We start from the raw sequence: 24,163 nt of genomic DNA on the forward strand, positions 1-24,163 counted from the left end.
ATTGGAGGGTCATGGGATAGGAGGAAATGTCCTATTGTGGATTAAAAACTGGTTGAAGGATAGGAAACAGAGAGTGGGCTTAAATGGGCAGTATTCACAATGGAGAATGGTAGTTAGTGGGGTTCCTCAAGGGTCTGTGTTAGGACCGCTGCTTTTTAATATATTTATAAATGATTTAGAGATGGGAGTAACTAGCGAGGTAATTAAATTTGCTGATGACATAAAGTTATTCAAAGTCGTTAACTCGCGACAGGATTGTGAAAAATTACAAGAGGCCCTTACGAGTCTGGGAGACTGGGCGGCTAAATGGCAGATGACGTTTAATGTGAGCAAGTGCAAGGTGATGCATATGGGAAAAAAGAACCCGAATTATAGCTACGTCATACAAGGTTCCACGTTAGGAGTTACGGACCAAGAAAGGGATCTGGGTGTCGTCGTCGATAATACACTGAAACCTTCTGCTCAGTGTGCTGCTGCGGCTAGGAAAGCGAATAGAATGTTGGGTATTAGGAAAGGTATGGAAAACAGGTGTAAGGATGTTATAATGCCGTTGTATCGCTCCATGGTGCGACCGCACCTTGAGTATTGTGTTCAATTCTGGTTGCCGCATCTGAAGAAAGATATAGTAGAACTGGAAAAGGTGCAGCGAAGAGCGACTAAAATGATAGCGGGGATGGGACAACTTCCCTATGAAGAAAGACTAAGGAGGCTAGGGCTTTTCAGTTTGGAGAAGAGATGGCTGAGGGGAGACATGATAGAGGTATATAAAATAATGAGTGGAATGGAACAGGTGGATGTGAAGCGTCTGTTCACGCTTTCCAAAAATACTAGGACTAGGGGGCATGCGATGAAACTACAGTGTAGTAAATTTAAAACAAATCGGAGAAAATATTTCTTCACACAACGCACAACACATAATTAAACTCTGGAATTCTTTGCCGGAGAACGTGGTGAAGGCGGTTAGCTTAGCAGAGTTTAAAAAGGGGTTAGATGGTTTCCTAAAGGACAAGTCCATAAACCACTACTAAATGGACTTGGGAAAAATCCACAATTCCAGGAATAACAAGTATTGAATGTTTGTATGTTTGGGAAGCTTGCCAGGTGCCCTTGGCCTGGATTGGCCGCTGTCATGGACAGGATGCTGGGCTCGATGGACCCTTGGTCTTTCCCAGTGTGGCATTACTTATGTACTTATGCTTCGGTGCCCCCAGGCAGAGAAGCTAGGACTCTTGATTCTTTTGGGAGGAAGACGTATTAGGCCGCTATGCTCGCTGCCAAGATCCAGTCATACCAGCTCTTCACGAGCGTACACTTGCAGGACTCGATACGTCAACTGTCCAGTTTGGTTGATGCACTCCCTACGGAGTTGGCTGAGCCTTTTCGCCAGGTGGTCAGGCAGCAGAAGGCGTGTTGCAGGTTCCTGGCCAGGGGTACTTTTGACGTGACATCCAGAATCGCTGCTCAAGGTATAGTGATGCGCAGACTCTCATGGCTGCGTGTCTTTGGCCTGGATCATTCTGTCCAGCAGCGGATGGCCGATGTTCCTTGCCGGGGGTACAATCTTTTTGGAGGAAAAGTAGAGGATCTAGTTGATCAAATTAAGAAGCATAATGATGCTATGGATTCTCCCTCCCACCGGGCGCCTTCTGCTACTGCCTCCTCATCTAGGAGGTTTTTTGGAGGGAGGAGGAGTGCCCCCTTAACCTACTCTAGGCATAGGTACACTCCTGCTTCTCGGCAGCCTTCCCAGTCTCAACCCCAGTGCGCTCATTCTCGTCAACAGCATGCGACTAAGGCCCATTCTGCTCCCCAGCAAAAGCAAGGGACGGGCTTTTGACTGGCTCCAGTTCAGCAAAGCCTCAGTAAAAGTTTCCATTCCAGACAACTTACTGGTAGGGGGGAGGTTGATGTTTTTTCACCAAAGGTGGCCTCTTGTAACCTCCAACCGGTGGGTTCTTCAAATAGTCCGGTTAGGATGCACTCTCAATCTGACCTCCAAATTGCCCACCGGGAACTCAATTTTACAGTTCCCAGCACAAGCAGGTACTTGCAGAGGAACTCTCCGCCCTTCTAAAGGCCACTGTGGTTGAACCCGTTCCACCAGGGGAAGAAGGGCTGGGATTCTATTCCAGGTACTTCCTTGTGCAAAAGAAAACAGGGGGGATGCGTCCCATCCTAGACCTAAGGGGCCGGAACAAATTTCTAGTTTGAAAAAAGTTCAGGATGTTTTCCCTGGGCACCCTTCTTCCCATGATTCAAGAAAATGATTGGCTATGCTCTCTGGACTTAAAGGATGCTTACACACACATCTCGATACTTCCATCTCACAGGAAGTATCTTCGATTTCGGCTGGGAACTCAGCACTTTCAGTACTGTGTGCTGCCTTTTGGTCTGGCATCTGTACCCAGAGTATTCACAAAGTGCCTAGTAGTAGTTGCAGCGTCGCTACGCAGACTGGGAGTTCATGTGTTCCCTTATCTTGACGATTGGCTAGTAAAGAGCACCTCGAAGGCAAGCACTCAGCAGTCCATGCGAATGACTATTCAGGTGCTAGAACTACTGGGGTTCGTGATCAATTACTCCAAGTCCCATCTCACTCCAGTCCAAAAGTTGGAATTCATCGGAGCCCTGTTGAACACAAAGACAGTTCGGGCTTATCTTCCCGAGTCAAGGGCAGACAACCTCCTGTCCCTGGTGTCCATAGCTCAAGCGTCTCAACAGGTCACGGCCCGGCAGATGTTGAGGCTTCTAGGCCACATGGCCTCCACAGTTCTAGTTACTCCCATGGCACGCCTATACATGAGATTGGCTGAATGGACCCTAGCTTCCCAATGGTACCAAGCTGCAGGAAGCCTAGAGGATGTAATACAACTGTCCACCGACTTTCGGAATTCTCTGCAGTGGTGGAGAATTCGATCCAATTTGACCATGGGATGTCCATTCCAAATTCCTCAGCCACAAAAAGTGCTGATGACAGATACATCCCTCCTGGATTGGGGAGCTCATGTAGATGGGCTTCACACTCAAGGAGCCTGGTCCTTTCAGGAAAAAGGTCTTCAGATCAATCTCCTGGAATTGCGAGCGATCTGGAACGCTCTAAAGGCTTTCCGAGACAGGCTGTTCAACCAAATCATATTGATTCAGACAGACAATCAGGTTGCCATGTATTACACCAACAAGCAGGGGGGGCACCGGATCTCACCCTCTGTGTCAGGAAGCCGTCCAGATGTGGCTTTGGGCGCTCCGTCACGGCATGTTTCTGCAAGCCACTTATCTGGCAGGCGTAAACAACAGTCTGACCGACAGGTTGAGCAGGATAATGCAACCTCACGAATGGTCACTGAACATGGGCGTAGTTCGCAAGATCTTCCGAGCATGGGGCACCCCCTCTGTGGATCTTTTTGCCACTCAGATCAATCACAAGGTCCCTCAATTCTGTTTCAGGCTTCAGCCCCATGACAGACTAGCGTCAGATGCCTTTCTCCTACATTGTAGGAGAAAGGCATCTGACGCTCGGAAGATCTTGCGGACTATGCCCATGTTCAGTGACCATTCGTGAGGTTGCATTATCCTGCCTTCTGTATACGTTTCCTCTCTTACCTCTAGTATTTTAATATGTATGTTGGTCATATTTAGTTTTATCAACGGTATACATGTAATTTGATGTTAATTTGATGTTATAATTGGAATAATTCATTATTTTAAATTATAATCATGTCATTAAATATTTAATAAGAGTTTTTATACAAAAAAATTTTAAAGACTATTTCGGTTATCATAATATGTATCCATTCCATATTTAAGTTTATGACATAAATATGATTATATTGTGGTATATATGTACATATGATTTGATGATATTTTACTAATTTTGATATATATATTTTTTCATGCTGTTTATTGTTATTAGCTGAGATTACATTTACAATTTTAAGTTATTAATGCACATATAGTTGTTTGTCTTGTAGCCCCTGATGCAGCCCAGTTGGGCGAAACATGGCCTGTGTCGGGCTTTCTAATTTTATTACCACCTATTTTTAATAAATATTGTTTTATCATCCACGTATCTGCTTTGGTTGTTTTCCATATTGGAGTTTGCAGATCGGTTACCCTGTTGTTTTCTTGGACCTTCTTTTTTGAGATCTTGCCAGGTATTTGTGACCTGGATTGGCCACTGTTGGAAACAGGATGCTGGGCTTGATGGACCTTTGGTCTTTCCCAGTATGGCAATAGTTATGTACTTATGTACAGCTATATTTTGAATGTCTTCAATTAAATCTCTTTCCATTTCTTCTGTCTGTGAAGGAGGCCTGTATAACATACTAATGTAAATACATTTTCCATTCCCTTTTTCCAGATTCACCTACAGTGCATCTTCCTTACCCTATAAGTCCTGCAATTGTGTAGCTTTCATATTGTCATTAACATATAAGGCCACTTCCCCTCCCATTCTTCCTACCCTGTCTTTCCAGAACAGATTATAGCCCAAAATAACTATATTGCAATCATGATTCTCTGTGAACCATGGCACAATGATAACTACTAAGTCCAAATCAACCTCTTCCATCACGGCCTCTAGATACAAAACCTTATTTCCCGTACTATGGCCATTGATTTATACTGCTTTCCATATGTTGCCCCTTTTTCCCATTTGTGTAAAAGTATGTAACGTTTCACTTACCTGAGGACTTGTATTTACCTGGGGGCCTTGATCACCCTGCCCCAGTGATTCTAGTTTAAAGCTCTCTTCAATAGGTTAGTCAGTCTGCTGCTGAAGACACTTCTTCCCTTCTTTGATAGATGGACATCATCTCTACTCAGCAGCCCTTGAAAAAGCATCCCATGGTCCAGGAAGCCAAAATGCATTCAACAACATCATTTGCACAGCCACATAATTCATCACCAGGATGCAAGCTTTTCTGCCTTGGCCTTTACTGTCGACAGAGAGGATTGTTGAGAACAATACCTGCACACTTGTCTTCTTCACCTTCTCTCCCAATGAAGTCACTTTTGATACATTTGGAGGGGTACCTAGTAGCATCATTTGTGCCAATATGGATTTGAGAAGCATCGGATAATAGTCATTAGGCTATCGTAAACTGTTTGTAACATCTTGAATTTTGGCACCTGGCAGACAGCACACCTCCCGGGACATCATGTCTGGTCTGCAGATGGATGTTGTGTCCTCTTAGAAGAAAATCACCATACACCACTACCTTTCATCTCCTAGTGGTCACTGATTCAGCAACTTTGGCGATTTCAAGCTTCAGTTCCTCCTCCCCATGGGATGCTCGTACCTCCTCCACTTCCAGGGCTGCATACCTGTTCTTCAGTTTGAGGGCAGATGAAGTCATGGTATCGATCCTGCAGGGTCTCATGATCTGAGTCTAGTTGTCCTCTTTCAGCACAACGTCTGCTTCCCCACTGCTGGAAATATTTGATGTACTTCTCATTTTTGTGGATACTTCTCAACCTTGCCATCTCCTCTCTCAGTTCTTTCACCTCTTTCATGAGGAATTCAACCTGAAGACATCTTGCACATGGAACCAGCCCCTCTCCTTGGATCACATTGAGGCATATTTTCAAAGCACTTTGGGAGGCTAAGTTCCATAGGTTTCTATGGAACTTTGGGAGGCTAAGTGCTTTGAAAATAAGCCTCATTGTCTGTCTGCATGGAAACAGAAGTTTTAACTAGGGCAACAGCTTTAGAAACACAAGGTTTCCCAGCCTTATTGAATTTGCAGAAGTATTTGCACTCCCAGTCATATTGCAGTTGCAGAACTGTTTGCACCTGTTAAAAGAAAAGAGAAAGCAGAATAAGCCCTACCAAAGTCCCAAACTTTTTCTCAGCTGTTTGAAGCAGCTTTCTTCTTTTGTGTGAGATCTAACCCTCAGAAGTCTGGGGACTTCAAAAGAGATTAATTAAGTCACCTCTCCTTTTCAAATGGAGGTAAAAGAAATCCTGGGTCAAGCAAGCAAAGAAGCTCCTTAAAAAGAAAATTAAACTAAGTCATCTCTACTAAGATAATAATAATAATAATAATAATAATAATAATAATAATAAAGCAACAATTATCCCAGCAAAATAAAATTGGAATTTAAATACATCCTTTCCTAAAATAAATAAATTGGGCACAACACTTGTTGCAAATCTACTTCAGTCTACAATGTCCTCCTCCTAATTGGCTAGAGAGCATATAAATCAAAGATCGGCTTTTGCGTGGGTAGGAGATGCGGTGTGAGGGAGGGAATTAAATAGTAAACAGAGGCTTCCCTCAACTAGTGTCTGTGCTCTAAAGTGATGTTATGCGAAGTTCTAAAATGCAACCTATAATACTAAACTAGACTCTAAAACACTAACAGAGATTTTAACAGCTACATTATTGTCTAAACTGACTTTGCTAAATAAGTAGAGGCTATGTGCTGATGAATTCAATACACACCTTGTCTCAACTGAAGAGGATGCCTGAAAACCTGAAGGTGGAATTTTGCACCCCTACAAACTCATCTGGGCACCGTTTCTCCCTTCCATATGAATAGTCATTCCAAGAGGGTATGCCCTTATGCAAAGAAACCCAAAAAGAACAGAAGAAAGTGAGAGCATTATTTGCACTTAGTTATAACAACAGAACTATGAAACAGAATTCTTCAGCATTTTTAATTTCTATTACTGATTTCGACTCCCATATACTTAGCATTACCTTGTTAGACCCATTCTTACCAAGCAAAACTGTTCTTACAAAGAATAATCATTTAACTGTCAAATACTACTTTCCACCCCTAGCACAACTCTTCATTTATAGTCAGTTATTCTAATTAGGACAACAACAACAAGGGAGTTTTCATTAGAGTTTTAATTACTTAATTAGTTTCTGAGAAGCAAACACTAAATAAATTACACCAATCTTAAGGCTCTTTATATTCATCTGATATCCCAAGTACCTTAAGAAGTTTTAATTAAACAACTCTATAATACTAAGATGCAGACAGTGGTCCAGCAGCGAGAGGGGTGCTATCCAGTCTTTTGCATTGAGTGTCACATGTATGATTATCTCCCAGTTGGTAAGAGGTCATATGTGCGTGTTTGATGCAAAGAGCTCCTAGCTCTCAGAGAACAAGTCCATTCTCTTGAGGCTAAAGTAGCAGACTTGGTGGAGCTGAGGGAGAAAGAGAGGTACATAGAGGAGGCCTACAGGGACGTTGTAGAAAAGTGCCACCTCCAATCTGGCAGCCCCTGTGCTGCCTTCGAGGAGGGACGTCTTCTAAAAGGAGAGCATCACCCTGGTGCAGTTGGAAGTAATCCTGTAGCCAGGAGCTACTGCCCAGGAGGGAAGGGTTAGGATGGCTGTTGTAGTTGGTGATTTGATTATTAGGCATGTTGATAGCTGGGTGGCTGGTGGACATGAGGATCACCTAGTCACTTACCTGCCTGGTGTGAAGGTGTCGGACCTCACGCGTCACCTAGGTAGGATTTTAGATAGTGCTGGGGAGGAGCCGGCTGCCTTGTTAAATGTGGGTACCAATGACATAGGAAAATGTGGGAGAGAGGTTCTGGAAGCCAAATTTAGGCTAGGTAGAAAGCTCAAATCCAGAACCACTAGGGTAGCATTTTCCAAACTGTTAACCCATGCGCAGGGCCCAAGACACAGGCAGAGCTCAAGAGTCTCAATGCGTGGATGAGGCAATGGTGCAGGGAGGAAGCTTTTTGATTTGTAATTAACTGTGCAACATTATGGGGAACGGGGAGCCTATTCTGGAAGGTTGGGCTCCACCTTAACCAGGGTGGGACCAGGCTGCTGGCATTGGCATTTAAAAAGAAGATAGAGCAGCTTTTAAACAAGAACCTAGAGAAGGCCAACAGTCATTCAAAAACACATGGTTTGGAACAAGGTATCTCTCAAAGATAAAACCAAAAAATGGAACATAGGGTATCCCGATAGCGAGGTTGCAAAAGAGACCATAGTAGATCAGGTGACCTTACATAAAAATCAGTCAAAAAATTGCAAATTAACACTGTCAACTGCTAAGCTAGATGTAAATAGGAACAACAAACATAGTTTGAAATGTCAATACGTGAATGCCAGAAGCCTAAGAAGTAAAATAGGAGAGTTAGGATATATTGCACTAAATGAAAAATTAGATATACTAGGCATCTCTGAGACCTGGTAGCAGGAGGATACCAGTGGGACACTATTATACCAGAGTACAAATTATATCTTAACGATAGGGTGGATAGAATTGGTGGAGGGTTAGCTTTGTATGTTAAGGAGGGCCTTGAATCAAATAGATTGAAAATTCTGCAGGAAACAAACACATCTTGGATTGACATTCCATATGTAAAGGGGAAAAGGATAGTGATAGGAGTGTACTACCGTCCACCTGGCCAGGATGAACAGACAGATGTAGAAATGTTATCAGAAATTAGGGAGGCTAACAAACTGGGCAACACAATAATGGGTGATTTCAATTACCCCAGTATTGTCTGGGTAAATTTAACATCAGTGCATGCTAGGGAGGTAAAATTCCTTGACGAAATCAATGGTGCAGGAGGTAATGGTTCTGGGGCTGCTTGATAACAGTGATCATAATATGATCAGATTTGATATCTGCTTTGGAGTAAGTACACACAGGAAATCCAATACATTAGCATTTAACTTTCAAAAAGGAGACTATGATAAAATGAGAAGAATGGTGGGAAAAAACACTTAGAGGAGCAGCTGCAAAGGTCAAAAATTTACATCAGGTGTGGATGCTGTTCAAAAATACCATCCTGGAAGCCCAGGCCAAATATATTCCATGTATTAAAAGGAGGACGGAAGACCAAACGACAGCCGGCATGGTTAAAAGTGAAGTGAAGGAAGCTATTAGAGCTAAAAGAAAATCCTTCAGAAAATGGAAGAAGGAACCGACTGAAAACAATAAGGAACAGCATAAGGAATGTCAAGTCAAATGTAAAGTGCTGATAAGGAAGGCAAAGAGAGCTTTTGACAAAAAAATTGCATTGGAGGCAAAAACACATAGTAGAAGCAAGAAGCCGACAAAAGAATTGTTTGGACCGCTAGTTGACCAAGGGGGTAAAAGGGCGATCAGGGAAGATAAATCCATAACGGAGAGATTAAATTAATCCTTTGCTTCGGTGTTCACCAAGGAAGATTTGGGAGAGATACTGGTGCCAGAAATGGTATTCAAAGCTGACGAGTCAGAGAAACTAAATGAAATCTCTGTAAACCTGGAGGATGAAATGGCTCAATTTGGTAAACTGAAGAGTAGTAAATCTCCTGGACCGGATGGTATTCATCCCGGAGTAATGATAGAATTGAAAAATGAACTTGCAGAACTATCGATAGTAATACGTAATTTATCTTTAAAATCAAGCACGGTTCCGGAAGATTGAAGGGTGGCCAATGTAATTCCGATTTTAAAAAAAAAATTCCAGAGGTGATCTGGGAAATTACAGACCAGTGAGCCTGATGTTGATGCTGGGCAAAATGGTAGAGACTATTATAAAGAACAAAATTACAGAGCATATTCAAAAGCATGTGTTGAGACAAAGCCAACATGGATTTAGTGAAAGGAAATCTTGCCTCACCAATCTATTACATTTCTTTAAAGGGGTGAACAAACATGTGGATAAAGGTTAGCCAGTCGATATTGTGTATCTGGATTTTCAAAAGGCGTTTGACAAAGTACATCATGAAAGGCTCCAGAGGAAATTGGAAAAGCATGGGATAGCAGGTAGTGTCCTATTGTAGATTAAAAATCGGTGAAAAGATAGAAAACAGAGAGCAGGGTTAAATGATCAGTATTCTCAATGGAGAAGGGTAGATAGTGGGGTTCCCTGTGCTGGGACTGCTGCTTTTAAACATATTTATTTATAAATGATCTAGAGATGGGAGTAACTATTGAGGTAATTAAAGTTGCTGACGACACAAAGTTATTCAAAGTTGTTAAAACACAAGAGGATTGTGAAAAATTACAAGAGGACCTTACGAGACTGGGAAACAGGGCATCTAAATGGCAGATGATGTTTAATGTGAACAAGTGCAAAGTAATGCATGTGGGAAAGAGGAACCCGAATTATAGTTGTGTAATGCAAGGCTCCACATTAGGAGTCACCGACCGGGAAAGGGATCTTGTCGACATAGATGATACATTGAAACTCTCTGCTCATTGTGCGGCTGCGGCTAAGAAAGCAAATGGAATGTTATGTATTATTAGGAAAGGAATGGAGAACAAAAATGAGGATGTTATAATGCCTTTGTATCGCTCCATGGTGCGACCGCACCCTGAATATTGTGTTCAATTCTGGTCACCGCATCTCAAAAAAGATATAGTGAACGTAGAAAAGGTACAGAGAAGGGCGACGAAAATGATAAAGGTGATGGGATGACTTCCCTATTAGGAAAGGCTAAAGCAGCTAGGGCTCTTCAGCTTGGAGAAAAGATGGCTGAGTGGAGATATGATAGAGGTCTATAAAATAATGAGTGGAGTGGAACGGGTTGACATGAATTGCTTGTTTATTCTTTTCAAAAATACTAGGACTAGGGGCACGCAGTAAAGCTAATTTAAAACAAACCAGAGAAAATATTTCTTCACTCAACGTGTAATTAAACTCTGGAATTCGTTGCCAGAGAATTTAGTAAAAGCAGTTAGCTTAGTGGGGTTTAAAAAGGTTTGGATGACTTCCTAAAGGAAAATTCCATAGGCTAGTATTAAAATGGACTTGGGGAAAATCCACTGCTTATTTCTAGAATAAGCAGCATAAAATATATTGTACTGTTTTGGGAACTTGCCAGGTACTTGTGACCTGGATGGCCACTGTTGGAATCAGGATGCTGGGCTTGATGGGCCTTTGTTCTTTCCCAGTATGGCAATACATATGTACTTATGTACATTAGACAATGTAAGGACAAACTGGTCTTTTTAAAGCAGTAGTTTCTCCCTAATCAAATCAACAGGTTTCTCAGTCACTACTTTTTACCTCTGCCCTGCCTGTGAGAATTCAAGTTTTTAGGAATTGATCTATAGTTGAGGCATGTTTCCTTCCTATAATATATATTGACTAGGCTTTTAATTGTATTGGCTATTTTCCTGATGTACCTATATCATAACCCCAACTTTCCTCTAACCATCACAGCTTCTTGGACAAAGGAATCCACTTTCAGGTCATTACTTTATGATCTTTCTCCAGTACAGGTGAGAAACTAGAACTTCCATTCCTCATACTTAGCGGGGGGGGGGGGGGGGGGGGGGGGATGGGCATCATCTCCTGGATTCTATGTAGTGCGACCTAAATTGCATGCACAAATCCAGTCGTATTCTAGATTTGCGTGCGCACCTTGATAAGCATAACAAGCCAATCAGCCAGTCACTTAAGCAATTATTGATACTAATTGGCATTAATTAGGATTTACACAGATAACTGTCTAAGTGCATTCCATAAAGTGAAGCGATTAAATTCTAAGATGCAGATCTGAAAAGGGGGTGTGGCCATGGGTGTTCCTTGAATTTAAGGAAAGGGGGAGTAGGAGGAGTAGGCTCTTGAACAACACTAGTAGGTGACGTAGATTAGGAACAATCTCTTTATTTAAATATACACTCGACTCAACACAGCCGTGTTTCGGCGCTACAGACGCCTTCTTCAGGAGTCTATGAAATAAAACCAAACAATGGTAATATAACAAACATGCAGAACAAAAGTAAAATAAATGTAGAACGTTAAATGTGTGATAAACATAAATTCCATGTAGAATTTAAAAATTAATAAAAACATTTTTTATAAAAAAAACATTTTTTGTAAAAAAATTATTAGTAGTATTGCAGAAATGCTATAATATATATACACATATACATATATATACATATATACATGTATATGTATATATATATATACACATATACGTATACATACACAGACATATAAAATCCATACATGTAAAAATACATATACTCAAACATACATGCATATATAGTTTTCAAATATATAATAAATACTTAAATTATTAAAAAATATTAGATTATATATAACATACGATAAAGGTGTTGTATATTACCAATCAAAGAAGGATGACATCTAAAAATTAGCAGAAAAAACTCAAAATACAGTGAAATAAATAAATAAAACACACTTACAACCAATTAATAAATAATATATGATATATATGATGTAACCATATAAGTTAAGTATCATAGATAAACTGACCTTGTGATATATAAATATACGAATATTAAGCTCAAAGAGAATGAAAGCAAGGCTTCTGCTACAATTGTAATCCTATAGATGAAGCAGAAAACGCTCAGTTATTTATGGCAACATGGCAGGCTTAAAGAATATGTTTTGAATATATATATATAAAAAGGGTGTATATGCATATATCAGAAAATCAATGCATAAAGTTTAGTATCAAACAATATCTGCGCACATCCTATCCACAAATACACCAATATTTCAAAAAAGTCTCAAGAAAAAAATATATAATATGGCACAAATGTTGAAAAACACTAATTTATAAAAATTAATGCATAATTTAGTGAGCACACAGGACCTCCGTTATTCTGTGCTCAGAAAGGATATAAATATGATAAAAATAAATAAATAAAAGAGTCTGTGATGCGAATACCCAAAATAGATGGTGCAGATTTTATCCTGTGCTGTTTAAAACTAAACATCATAATAGATGCAGCACCTGATGTTAAAAAATAGAAATACAAAGACAAAGAATCCACTCTTTAGATGTATAGTTGCAGGATAAGTAAACTGTAATGAAGGACTTACCACTGCCCATGCAGGAAAAAAGCTCAGCGTATTCAATTGCACTTCTGTGAAGTCAAAAGGGGCGTGTTCACAGTAAGTCCGTTTTATAAGAGAAAAAGCCCGCCAAAAGGAGCAATCAGCTGTGCAGGCTTAAAGTATAATGAGTAGCACTCAGTAAGAGGTATCTAGTTTGAAAAAAATCATCAGACAGTATAATTTTAAAATGTAGAACTGATGCACCAGTACTATGGATAAAGAGAGTGACAAGCAAAATGGATATATCATTTCAAAATGCCAAAAGATAAAAATAAAAATGAAAAAATTAAAATAAAATAAATAAATAAACCTAGGGCAGCAGTGGGATTTGAACCAGCCACCTCAGAACTACAAGCCAGATGCATTAACCACTAGGCTATTCCTCCAGTGAGATGAGAGTAATAAAAAAAGTCTTTAAAAGATGAAATATACATGTATTAGTATAAAGATCAATGCTAAAAATGTAGAAGTATATGATTATATATATAAAAGTTCAGTGTTATAGAAGATGCCCATTCCGGGCATAATTTAGGCATCGGCGTTTACACCTGGTTTTCATTGGCCTAAATGGTTGTGATTAAATATAGTCGCAGAAAATGAGCGCTGGGCATATTCTGCAAACTACTCCTTGATTTAGGCGTATTCTATAAATTGTGCCTAACTTTAGGTGTAGTTTATAGAATACACCTAGGCATATTTTTTTTCAGTGCCAATTTTTTTATGCGTGATATATAGAATCTACCCCATATGTCTTACAGTAGGTCTTTGAAATTTCAATTGGTTCTTCTGTTTGGAAAATTCACTTACCCTTGTTGCATTAGTTTTAGTATATGATTCGGAAGGTCTGTCAGTATTCTTTACCTATGTACTTGTTTATTCTGCAAGGTATTGCTTTTTTTTTTTTGTTTGTTTCAAGTGTATGTTTGGTATATAATCCATTGCCTGAAAGGAAATGTGTTGTATGTGCATGATGCAAAACAGAGAAAATGAGACCTGAAGTTTAATGTGCTTATTATAAATCACCAATAATATGTCAGTTTTGGTTTTTTGTGTTGAGATACAACCTTAATTTAATTCTGGCATTTATAATCTGCTTAACCATCAAGTTCATACATTATAAGCAGGTACCATCTCTGTCCCTAGAAGGCTGACAATCTTGGTTTTTGTACCTGAGGCAATGGAAACTTAAGTGACTCGCACAAGGTGGAGGAGTGGCCTAGTGGTTAGGGTGGTGGACTTTGGTCCTGGGGAACTGAGGAACTGAGTTCGATTCCTGACACAGGCAGCTCCTTATGACTCTGGGCAAGTCACTTAACCCTCCATTGCCCCATGTAAGCCGCATTGAGCCTGCCATGAGTGGGAAAGCGCGGGGTACAAATGTAACAAACAAAAAAAAAAAAGGTCACAAGGAGCTGCAGTGGGAATTGAACCCAGGAATCTGGGATCAAAGCCTGCTGCACTAACCGTTAGGCCACTCCTCCATTCCATTCCAGTTACAACAGTTTGACATTCAAGAAGATCATGCATTAGTGTACTAATATATGTCTCTCATTTCTTGCAAAAATTACACCTACAACATTTTGTTTTGGATAAATGTAATAAACTAAAAAATGAATGAAAATTCACAATGATCGCTATACTCTCCATTCTAGGTATGCTAATAACCTACTACATATGGGTATAAGTACTCCATAACATCCTTGTTTTCTTTTATTCCTATTAACCTTTGAAGTGGACTAACACAGCAACTACACTTCCTTATCCTTGACACCAGTAGAACCCTACACTTACATTCGGTCCATCCAGTTCCAGTTCAGGGTCTCACCTTTGGTTTGTCATCTGCTCTTAGGGTATTAGGTTATCTTCAGAATACCTTGTCCTAGGCATCCCAGTATGACCAAAGGCATCTAGTATTCCTATACTTGGTCAGCTTATAACCATTACAGAAGACCTTAATTTGGGTCTCCTGTAGGTAGTGAGAGGAGCCATGCACTTGAGCTCCTTCCAGAACCCTGCAATAATAGACTCACAAGAGGTACTCCAGGACCGGACTTGGGAAACACTGAATTAAAACATCAAAGTAATTTGGGTCCCCTAGGAATGTCAGATAGAGTAGTTGGGTAAAATGTCAGTGATAAAGCCTTACAAGTGCATTGTTGCTATTGATTTTCACCTTCATATTACCAAAGGTTTTTCAACAACAAGTATTAATTGCCTGTTAAGTGCTATAGATTTCAATACAGATTCCAATGTTTCATATATTGAATTCCCTAATTAATTGTATTTTTATTATAAAGTAATAGTGGTTATATTAGGTAAAAGAGCTTGTGTAATCCAGCATTATTTCCTGTTTTTGATATAAGTAATAATATACTCAGACTCTCTTTAAGTATATACTACATCTCCTCTTCTGTTATCCTTGCTGCATTGCAGCCTATTTCTCCCTCAGTATTTGTACAGCATTCATGTTTGTAGCTGTCTTTAGTTGCCTTCCTTCTTTCAGGTGGATCACATATGTAGTAGAATTCTAACACTCATCTTAATCAACGTAGATCCATGTAATTTTCTATTGTTCAAAAACCATAGTAAAGACGAGGAGGAGTAGATGCACAAAATAGGGGTGTTACTAGAAAATATATATGCATTACATTATTTACAGCCACAATATCTCTTTTTTCATGGAAAAATGTCACTTATTTTTATTAAGCTGCTGCAGAACAAAGTAAATCTTTGTGTAATGGACGGTTTGACTTTCATAGAGATTAAAATACATCCCAGTTGCTTTACTTTTTACTTGTTCTTTGCTCAAGGTGCTGAGATTCCCTTGTGTTAAAATTCTCAAAAATTTGCACGACTGAACTGAATGTGAAGATCTGTGATTTGTAAAGCAGTACTATATTATAGCTCATCTTTTACTGCCTACATCCTTGTTTAGAAATGGGAAATCTTTGGATTTATTACTGTATATATAATAATGCTGTGCATAAGTGTTTCATCCTATAGTTTTTCATCATTTTTCCAAAGCTAGGGTGATTTATATGTGTGCATATCTAATATAACCAATCTATCTTCTCTTCCTCTTCCTCCTCCAAAGCATACCTCTTTTTTTCTCTTTCTCCCCACTGCAGTCTGTCCCTCTGGTCTTCATGCCTTTATTTTAGCTTTGATCTATGGAGTGCCATCAATACTAGCAGTTGTATTGCATTGCCAAACGACATGATCCAGCGCCACAAATACAGCAGGAATGCTGCCAGAGATATGCAGCCCCAGTGATGGTATATAGAAAAAAGGACTCTGCATAGTCCCAAATAAATGAGCCACAATGTTTGACATGTTGAGCTTATCTATTTTTCATTGTTGGAGTATGTTGAATAACTTCAGGAAGGCTCACCATTTTAAACACCTTTAAGTATTAGTATATCGTACTGCAAAGAAAATCCTAGCATTGTACAATAGAGACAGCTACAGATGAGATTCAGAATGTATGCAGACTGGCTTCTGAAGGGAGCTGTCATCCTTGTTGTCTTACAAGAACTGTCATTCAATTTGCTCGGATCTAGAAAGAGAAGGCAAGGACCCAATAGTTTGAATATCCCTAGCAAATATGAATGAGAATGTGTACATTAATGTTATATGCCAGTTTGTGGCTGCAGAAATAGAGAGCCATTTTAAATAGAATGTAAAAAGTGGAATTGAGATGGCCAGGTTGAGATACGTACAATTTCAGTAGCATTTTAGAAAAGGATGTTCTAATGTAGAGCCTTTTCTAAAATACACGAGAGTACACATGTATTTGCTGTGATGTACAGCAGGAGCAGCCATTCTACATGGTGAAATATTGAACCGAGAGACCGTTTCAATTTACACACGTAAGTTGGTATTGCACAGCATACACATGTGTATGTTGGCACTAATACATGTAGGTCTGCCTTCTTACAAACCATGAATCGTCAAGTGAGGCAGCAATCTATATATATTGAAGAGAGTGTGTATGAACAACTTGTAAAGCTAAAGGTGGACAAAGCCATGGGACCGGACGGGATCCACCACAGGATATTAAGGGAGCTCAGAGAGGTCCTGGCGGGTCTTCTTAAAGATTTGTTTAATAAATCCTTGGAGACGGGAGATGTTCCGAGGGATTGGAGAACGGCGGAGGTAGTCCCTCTTCACAAAAGTGGTGATAGGGAAGTAGCTGGAAACTACAGGCCGGTAAGCCTCACTTCGGTTATTGGAAAAGTAATGGAAGCGATGCTGAAGGAAAGGATAGTGAATTTCCTGGAAGCCAATAAGTTGCAAGATCCGAGACAACATGGTTTTACCAAAGGGAAATCGTGCCAAACAAATCTCATTGAGGTTTTTTGATTGGGTGACAGGAGAATTGAATCAGGGACGAGCTATGGACGTAATCTACATAGATTTCAGCAAAGCTTTTGACACGGTTCCCCACAGGAGGCTTTTAAATAAACTGGATGGGCTGAAGATAGGACCTAAAGTGGTGAACTGGATTAGGAACTGGTTGACAGACAGACGCCAGAGGGTGGTGGTGAATGGAGTTAGCTCGGAGGAGGGAAAGGTGAGTAGTGGAGTGCCTCAAGGATCGGTGCTGGGGCCGATTCTGTTCAATATATTTGTGAATGACCTTGCCGAAGGGTTAGAAGGTAAAGTTTGCCTATTTGCGGATGATACTAAGATCTGTAACAGAGTGGACACCCCGGAGGGAGTGGAAAACATGAAAAAGGATTTGAAGAAGCTAGAACAATGGTCTAAGGTCTGGCAATTAAAATTGAATGCGAAGAAATGCAAAGTGATGCACTTAGGGAATAGAAATCCACGGGAGACGTATGTGTTAGGTGGCGAGAGTCTGATAGGTTCAGACGGGGAGAGGGACCTTGGGGTGATAGTATCTGAGGATTTGAAGGTGACGAAACAGTGTGACAAGGCGGTGGCTGTATCTAGAAGGTTGTTGGGCTGTATAGAGAGAGGTGTGACCAGCAGAAGAAAGGGGGTGTTGATGCCTCTGTATAAGTCGTTGGTGAGGCCCCATCTAGAGTATTGTGTTCAGTTTTGGAGGCCATATCTTGCTAAGGATGTAAAAAGAATCGAAGCGGTGCAAAGAAAAGCTACGAGAATGGTATGGGATTTGCGTAACAAGACGTATGAGGAGAGACTTGCTGACCTGAACATGTATACCCTGGAGGAAAGGAGAAACAGGGGTGATATGATACAGACGTTCAAATATTTGAAAGGTATTAATCCGCAAACAAACCTTTTCCGGAGATACGAAGGCAGTAGAACGAGAGGACATGAAATGAGATTGAAGGGGGGCAGACTCAAGAAAAATGTCAGGAAGTATTTCTTCACGGAGAGAGTGGTGGATGCTTGGAATGCCCTCCCGCGGGAGGTGGTGGAGAGGAAAACGGTAACGGAATTCAAACATGCGTGGGATAAACATAAAGGAATCCTGTTCAGAAGGAAAGGATCCTCAGGAGCTTAACCGAGATTGGATAGCAGAGCCGGTAGTGGGAGGCGGGGCTGGAGGTTGGGAGGCGGGGATAGTGCGGGGCAGACTTATACGGTCTGTGCCAGAGCCAGTGGTGGGAGGCGGGACTGGAGGTTGGGAGGCGGGGATAGTGCTGGGCAGACTTATACGGTCTATGCCAGAGCCGGTGGTTGGGAGGCGGGGCTAGTGCTGGGCAGACTTGTACGGTCTGTGCCCTGAGGAGCACAGGTACAAATCAAAGTAGGGTATACACAAAAGTAGCACACATGAGTTGTCTTGTTGGGCAGACTGGATGGACCGTGCAGGTCTTTTTCTGCCGTCATCTACTATGTTACTATGTTACTATATCAACATTCCAAAAGGGAACATATGCAATGGATGTTTAAGGAGGAGAGCTCCCTTAATCCCTTCAGTAAAGGGCTGGGCTGAGAGGTAACATAGTAGATGACGGCAGAGAAAGACCTGTACGGTCCATCCAGTCTGCCCAACAAGATAAACTCATATGTGCTATTTTATGTGTATACCTGACCTTGATTTGTATCTGCCATTTTCAGGGCACAGACCGTAGAAGTCTGCCCAGCACTAGCCCTGCCTCCCACCACCGGCTCTGCCACCCAATCTCCGCTAAGCTTCTGAGGATCTATTCCTTCTGAACAGGATTCCTTTATCCCACACATTTTTTAATTCTGTTACCATTTTCATCTCCACCACCTCCTGCAGGAGGGCATTCCAAGTATCCACCACTCTCTCCAAGAAAAAATACTTCCTGACATTTTTCTTGAGTCTGCCCCCCTTCAATCTCATTTAATGTCCTCTAGTTCTACTGCCTTCCCATCTACAGAAAAGGTTTGTTTGCGGATTAATACCTTTCAAATATTTGAACGTCTGTATCATATCACCCCTGTTTCTCCTTTCCTCCAGGGTATACATGTTCAGGTCAGCAAGTCTCTCCTCATACGTCTTGTAACGCAAATCCCATACCGTTTTTGTAGCTTTTCTTTGCACCGCTTCAAGTCTTTTTACATCCTTAGCAAGATAGGGCCTCCAAAACTGAACACAGTACTCCAGGTGGGGCCTCACCAACGACTTATACAGGGGCATCAACACCTCCTTTCTTCTGCTGGTCACACCTCTCTCTATACAGCCTAGCAACCTTCTAGCTACAGCCACCGCCTTGTCACATTGTTTCGTCGCCTTCAGATCCTCAGATACTATCACCCCAAGATACCTCTCCCCGTCAGTACATATCAGACTCTCACCGCCTAAAAAATACATCTCCCATGCATTTCTACTCCCTAAGTGCATCACTTTGCATTTCTTCGCATTGAATTTTAATTGCCAAACCTTAGACCATTCTTCTAGCTTCTGCAGATCCTTTTTCATGTTTTCCACTCCCTCCTGGGTGTCCACTCTGTTACGAATCTTAGCATCATCTGCAAAAAGGCAAACTTTACCTTCTAACACTCCGGCAATGTCACTCACAAATATATTGAACAGAATCGGCCCCCGCACCGATCCCTGAGGCACTCCACTACTCACCTTTCCCTCATCCGAGTGAATTCCATTAACCACCACCCTCTGGCTTCTGTCCGTCAACCAGTTCCTAATCCAGTTCACCACATCGGGTCCTATCTTCAGCCTGTCAAGTTTATTCAAGAGCCTCCTGTGGAGAACCGTGTCAAAACCTTTGCTGAAATCTAAGTAGATTTCAGCATAGCTTTTGACACGGTTCTCTACAGGAGATTACGTCTATAGCACGTCCCTGATTCAATTCTCCGGTCACCCAGGCAAAGAATTCAATGAGATTCGTTTGGCATGATTTACCTTTGGTAAAACCATATTGTCTCGGATCTTGCAACATATTGGCTTCTAGGAAATTCACTATCCTTTCCTTCAGCATCGCTTCCATTACTTTTCCAATAACCGAAGTGAGGCTTACCGGCCTGTAGTTTCCAGCTTCTTCCCTATCACCACTTTTGTGAAGAGGGACCACATCCGCTGTTCTCCAGTCCCATGGAACCTCTCCCGTCTCCAAGGATTTATTAAACAAATCTTTAAGAGGACCTGCCAGAACCCCTCTGAGCTCCCTCAATATCCTGGGGTGGATCCCGTCCGGTCCCATGGCTTTGTCCACCTTTAGATTTTCAAGTTGTTCATACACACTCTCTTCTGTGAACGGTGCTATATCCACTCCATTCTCATATGTACTTTTGCTAGTCAATCGTAGTCCTTCTCCAGGATTTTCTTCTGTGAAAACAGAACAAAAGTATCTATTTAGCAAATTTGCTTTTTCTTCATCATTATCTACATAGCGGTTCACAGCATCTTTCAGTCTCACAATTCCCTTTTTAGTCTTCCTCCTTTCACTAATATACCTGAAGAAATATTTGTCACCCCTCCTTACATTTCTAGCCATTTGTTCTTCCGCTTGCACTTTCGCCTTCGCCAGACGTATCTCTCTCTTGGCTTCTTTCAGTTGCATCCGGTATTCTTTATAATAAATCCTGACATTCACGTATCGGGACATACGTGTGCATTCCCTTTTTGAAGTGGAGAATGCACATGAAGGTTTTGGTTCCTTCGAAGCCCCGCTCAAACCACGCTTTCTTGCAATCTACATTCAGCACAGTTATGTTCTTGTAAATACCAACTTTCTGAAATTGAGTTTTACATGTGTATTTGATGTGCACTTGTAAATTCTGGTATGTACAAATGTATACCCTGAATAGAGCTTCTAAAATCATTTGCATACAGTACGCTGCCATTTTTTTCTGAACCTGTTCAGCAAAGCACGAGTGCCTTCGGACACTGCGATCAATTTTAAATGGGACCATATTTCATCAGCATATGTTAAGTTTTTCTACTGATAAACGTTTCCAGGATTGTTAACCCCTGAGGCAGGCTCACACGCCGAAACACAGCCGTGTCGGGTTCTAGATGGGTTGAATCTGTTACCTCATTTCCTTGTTGCTGTTCTATAAAGGCCACATTTCTAGTTAGAGAAAGGAGGAGGTGGGCCTCAAGGATATACCTGGTGGATATGAGACAGTGAAGAATGAAAATAGATTGTTTCAGGAAGAGCTTTAGGGAGAGCCACCTCAAGACATTCCCTTCTGCCATTGCAAGAGTTGTGATAAAATAACAGTTAGTAGAATTGGCACTTTTGTTGAAATGAATTGTCAGCATACGGGAACCCAGTGCATTTCCCACCAGATTCAGGCTCTTGGAGCAGTCTGCAAAACGCTTTATGAATTGTTTAGGACACTATTAGCACTTTAAAAATTACCCTCCAGATCAGGGACTGGAAGATATGGTCCAGCTATTCCATTGGAGAATTGGTTATATTGATTAGAATTATTCCCATTGTTCCTTTCTCTGGAAACTGTAAATGGGATTTATTAGACGAGCAGGCACTCAGTGATTAAGTATGGATGGTACCACATCTGTATATATTTAACATTAGATAGATAAATTACTGAGATAAATTTGGAGTAAAGATATGCTTGGCAATATGCAGTAGTATGATGGTATTTTGACTTTTCATGCAGAGTTGGTGTTTGCCTCCCCCCCCCCCCCCCCCCCCTTCCATGGAACAAATCTTGTAAAGACCATCTCAGGACATTAAGAGCTACTAGGCAACATGAAATTTTGGCTGTAAACTGATGTATTTCTTACAGTATACTGAAGAGTATAAAGGGATGAATTCTATATATGGCGCAAAAACATTGGTGATGAAAAAGCTCTATTCTATAAACTGCGCTTAATGTTAGGCATGGTTTATAGACGTGTTCATACCTGGAAATCGCGGCTAACTTTAGGCGCAGTCATTTGCACCAATTGCAAGGTGATGCAAATGTATGCACCTAAATGAGGCACGTATCCCCCTCATTTTATAACTACTCATGTAAATGTTAGGAATGCCCCCATTCCATCCATGACCCTACTATTTCCGCAGTCCCTTTGTGAACTTGTGTGTAAAATTTAGGCATGAATCCTGCACCTAAATTTATATGCATACATTTCAATTAAATCTAATTAGTTCCTATTGGCACTAATTAGCTCATTCATTTAAATTGCATGCACAAATTGAGCACACACCTAAATTTGCGAGTGCATTTTTAGTGACTTTTATAGAATTCAGGGGAAAATGACCACAGTTGTATCTTTAATTGCATTTTTTCTCAATGATTGTCTTATCTAAACATTAATAGTTAATACATTTCCTGAACTTCTAGTATCTTTCAAGTAAGTACCCTTGGTCTAGTTGATAACAATTCAACTAGATAATTTTCTTTCATTTCCTTTGCAGACTATCCATGGACATAAAGGCCCAATAACTGCTGTGTCCTTTGCTCCTGATGGGCGATATCTTGCAACTTACTCAAACACGGACAGTCATATCTCATTTTGGCAGGTAAGAAAACACTAAGACTGCAGTCCCGTTATGGAATTATTGTTTATTAATCTGATATACTGCTTCTCTTGAGCACAAGTCGAGGCGGTTTACATACAATTGCACAGATACTTTGCACTGTTCCTAATGGACTCACAATCTAAGTAGTATATTGTACCTGTGGCAATGGAGGGCTAAGTGACTTGACCAGGGTTACATGGAGCTGCAGAGGGAATTGAACCTGGTTTCCCAGCATCCCAATGCTGACCATTAGGCAGCAGCAGGAATCGAACCCAGTTCCCCAGGTCCACAACCCACTGCACTAACCATAAGGCAACTCCTCCACTATGACTTTGGATTTTATCAGGTAAAGAAATGTTGTAACGTGTTTGGTAAACCGGTGATTATTAACATAGCATCATGAAATGAGCAATAAAATATAAAAAGAGTAGGGTTATTTGGCCATTTATTCCCTATCATCTCCAAGAAAGCAAACATAATAATATTTTCTCAGGAATACTGCCAGTAAAAGACAGTATATATCAGAGCAACTAATTGACTTGTCTAACTTATCATTAGGAAAGGAATGGAAAACAAAAATGAGGACGTTAATAATGCCTTTGTATCGCTCCATGGTGCGACCACACCTCAAATATTGTGTTCAGTACTGGTCACCGCATCTCAAAAAAGATATAGTGGAATTAGAAAAGGTGCAGAGAAGGGCGATGAAAATGATAAAGGTGATGGGACAACTTCCCTATGAGGAAAAGCTAAACGGCTAGGGCTCTTCAGCTTGGAGAAGACGGCTGAGGGAAGATATGATAGAGGTCTATAAAATAATGAGTGGAATGGAACGGCTAGACATGAAGCATCTGTTTACTCTTTACAGAAATACTAGGACTAGGGGGCATGCAATGAAGCTACAAAGTAGTAAATTTAAAAACAAATCGGAGAAAATATTTCTTCACTCAATGTGTGATTAAACTCTGGAATTCGTTGCCAGAGAATGTGGTAAAGGCGGTTAGCTTAGCGAGGTTTTAAAAAGGGTTGGGCAGCTTCCTAAAGGAAATGTCCATAGACCATTATTAAAATGGACTTGGGGAAAATCCACTGCTTATTTCTGGGATAAACAGCATAAAATATTTTGCACTTTTTTGGGATCTTGCCAGGTATTTGTAATCTGGATTGGCCACTGTTGGAAACAGGATGCTGGGCTTGATGGACTTTTGTCTGTCCCAGTATGGCAATACTTATGTACTTATTGTTTAGACTAGTGCTTCTCAACCCAGCCTGTCAGGTTTTCAGGATATCCAGGACTGGCCTAGTGGTTAGGGTGGTGGACTTTGGTCCTGAGGAACTGAGTTCGATTCTTGGCACAGGCAGCTCCTTGTGACTCTGGGCAAGTCACTTAACCCTCCATTGACTGCCGCATTGAGCCTGCCATGAGTGGGAAAAGCGCGGGGTACAAATGTAACAAAAA

At 40.9% G+C, this 24,163-nt stretch overlaps 1 protein-coding gene across 3 annotated transcripts in view; it reads left to right on the forward strand.

Annotated features, from left to right (window-relative positions):
* The window catches only part of WDR7 (WD repeat domain 7), a 754,216-nt gene that overhangs the window by 703,695 nt on the left and 26,358 nt on the right, over window positions 1-24,163 (forward strand). For all 3 annotated transcript variants that reach the window (XM_030192974.1, XM_030192976.1, XM_030192975.1), the window contains one exon: window positions 22,600-22,704. In XM_030192974.1, the coding sequence (XP_030048834.1) occupies window positions 22,600-22,704 (105 nt within the window). The remainder of the gene's footprint in view (window positions 1-22,599; window positions 22,705-24,163) is intronic.

The sequence above is a fragment of the Microcaecilia unicolor genome, chromosome 2 (genome assembly GCF_901765095.1).
Source record: "Microcaecilia unicolor chromosome 2, aMicUni1.1, whole genome shotgun sequence".
In the NCBI taxonomy this organism is placed as follows: domain Eukaryota; kingdom Metazoa; phylum Chordata; class Amphibia; order Gymnophiona; family Siphonopidae; genus Microcaecilia; species Microcaecilia unicolor.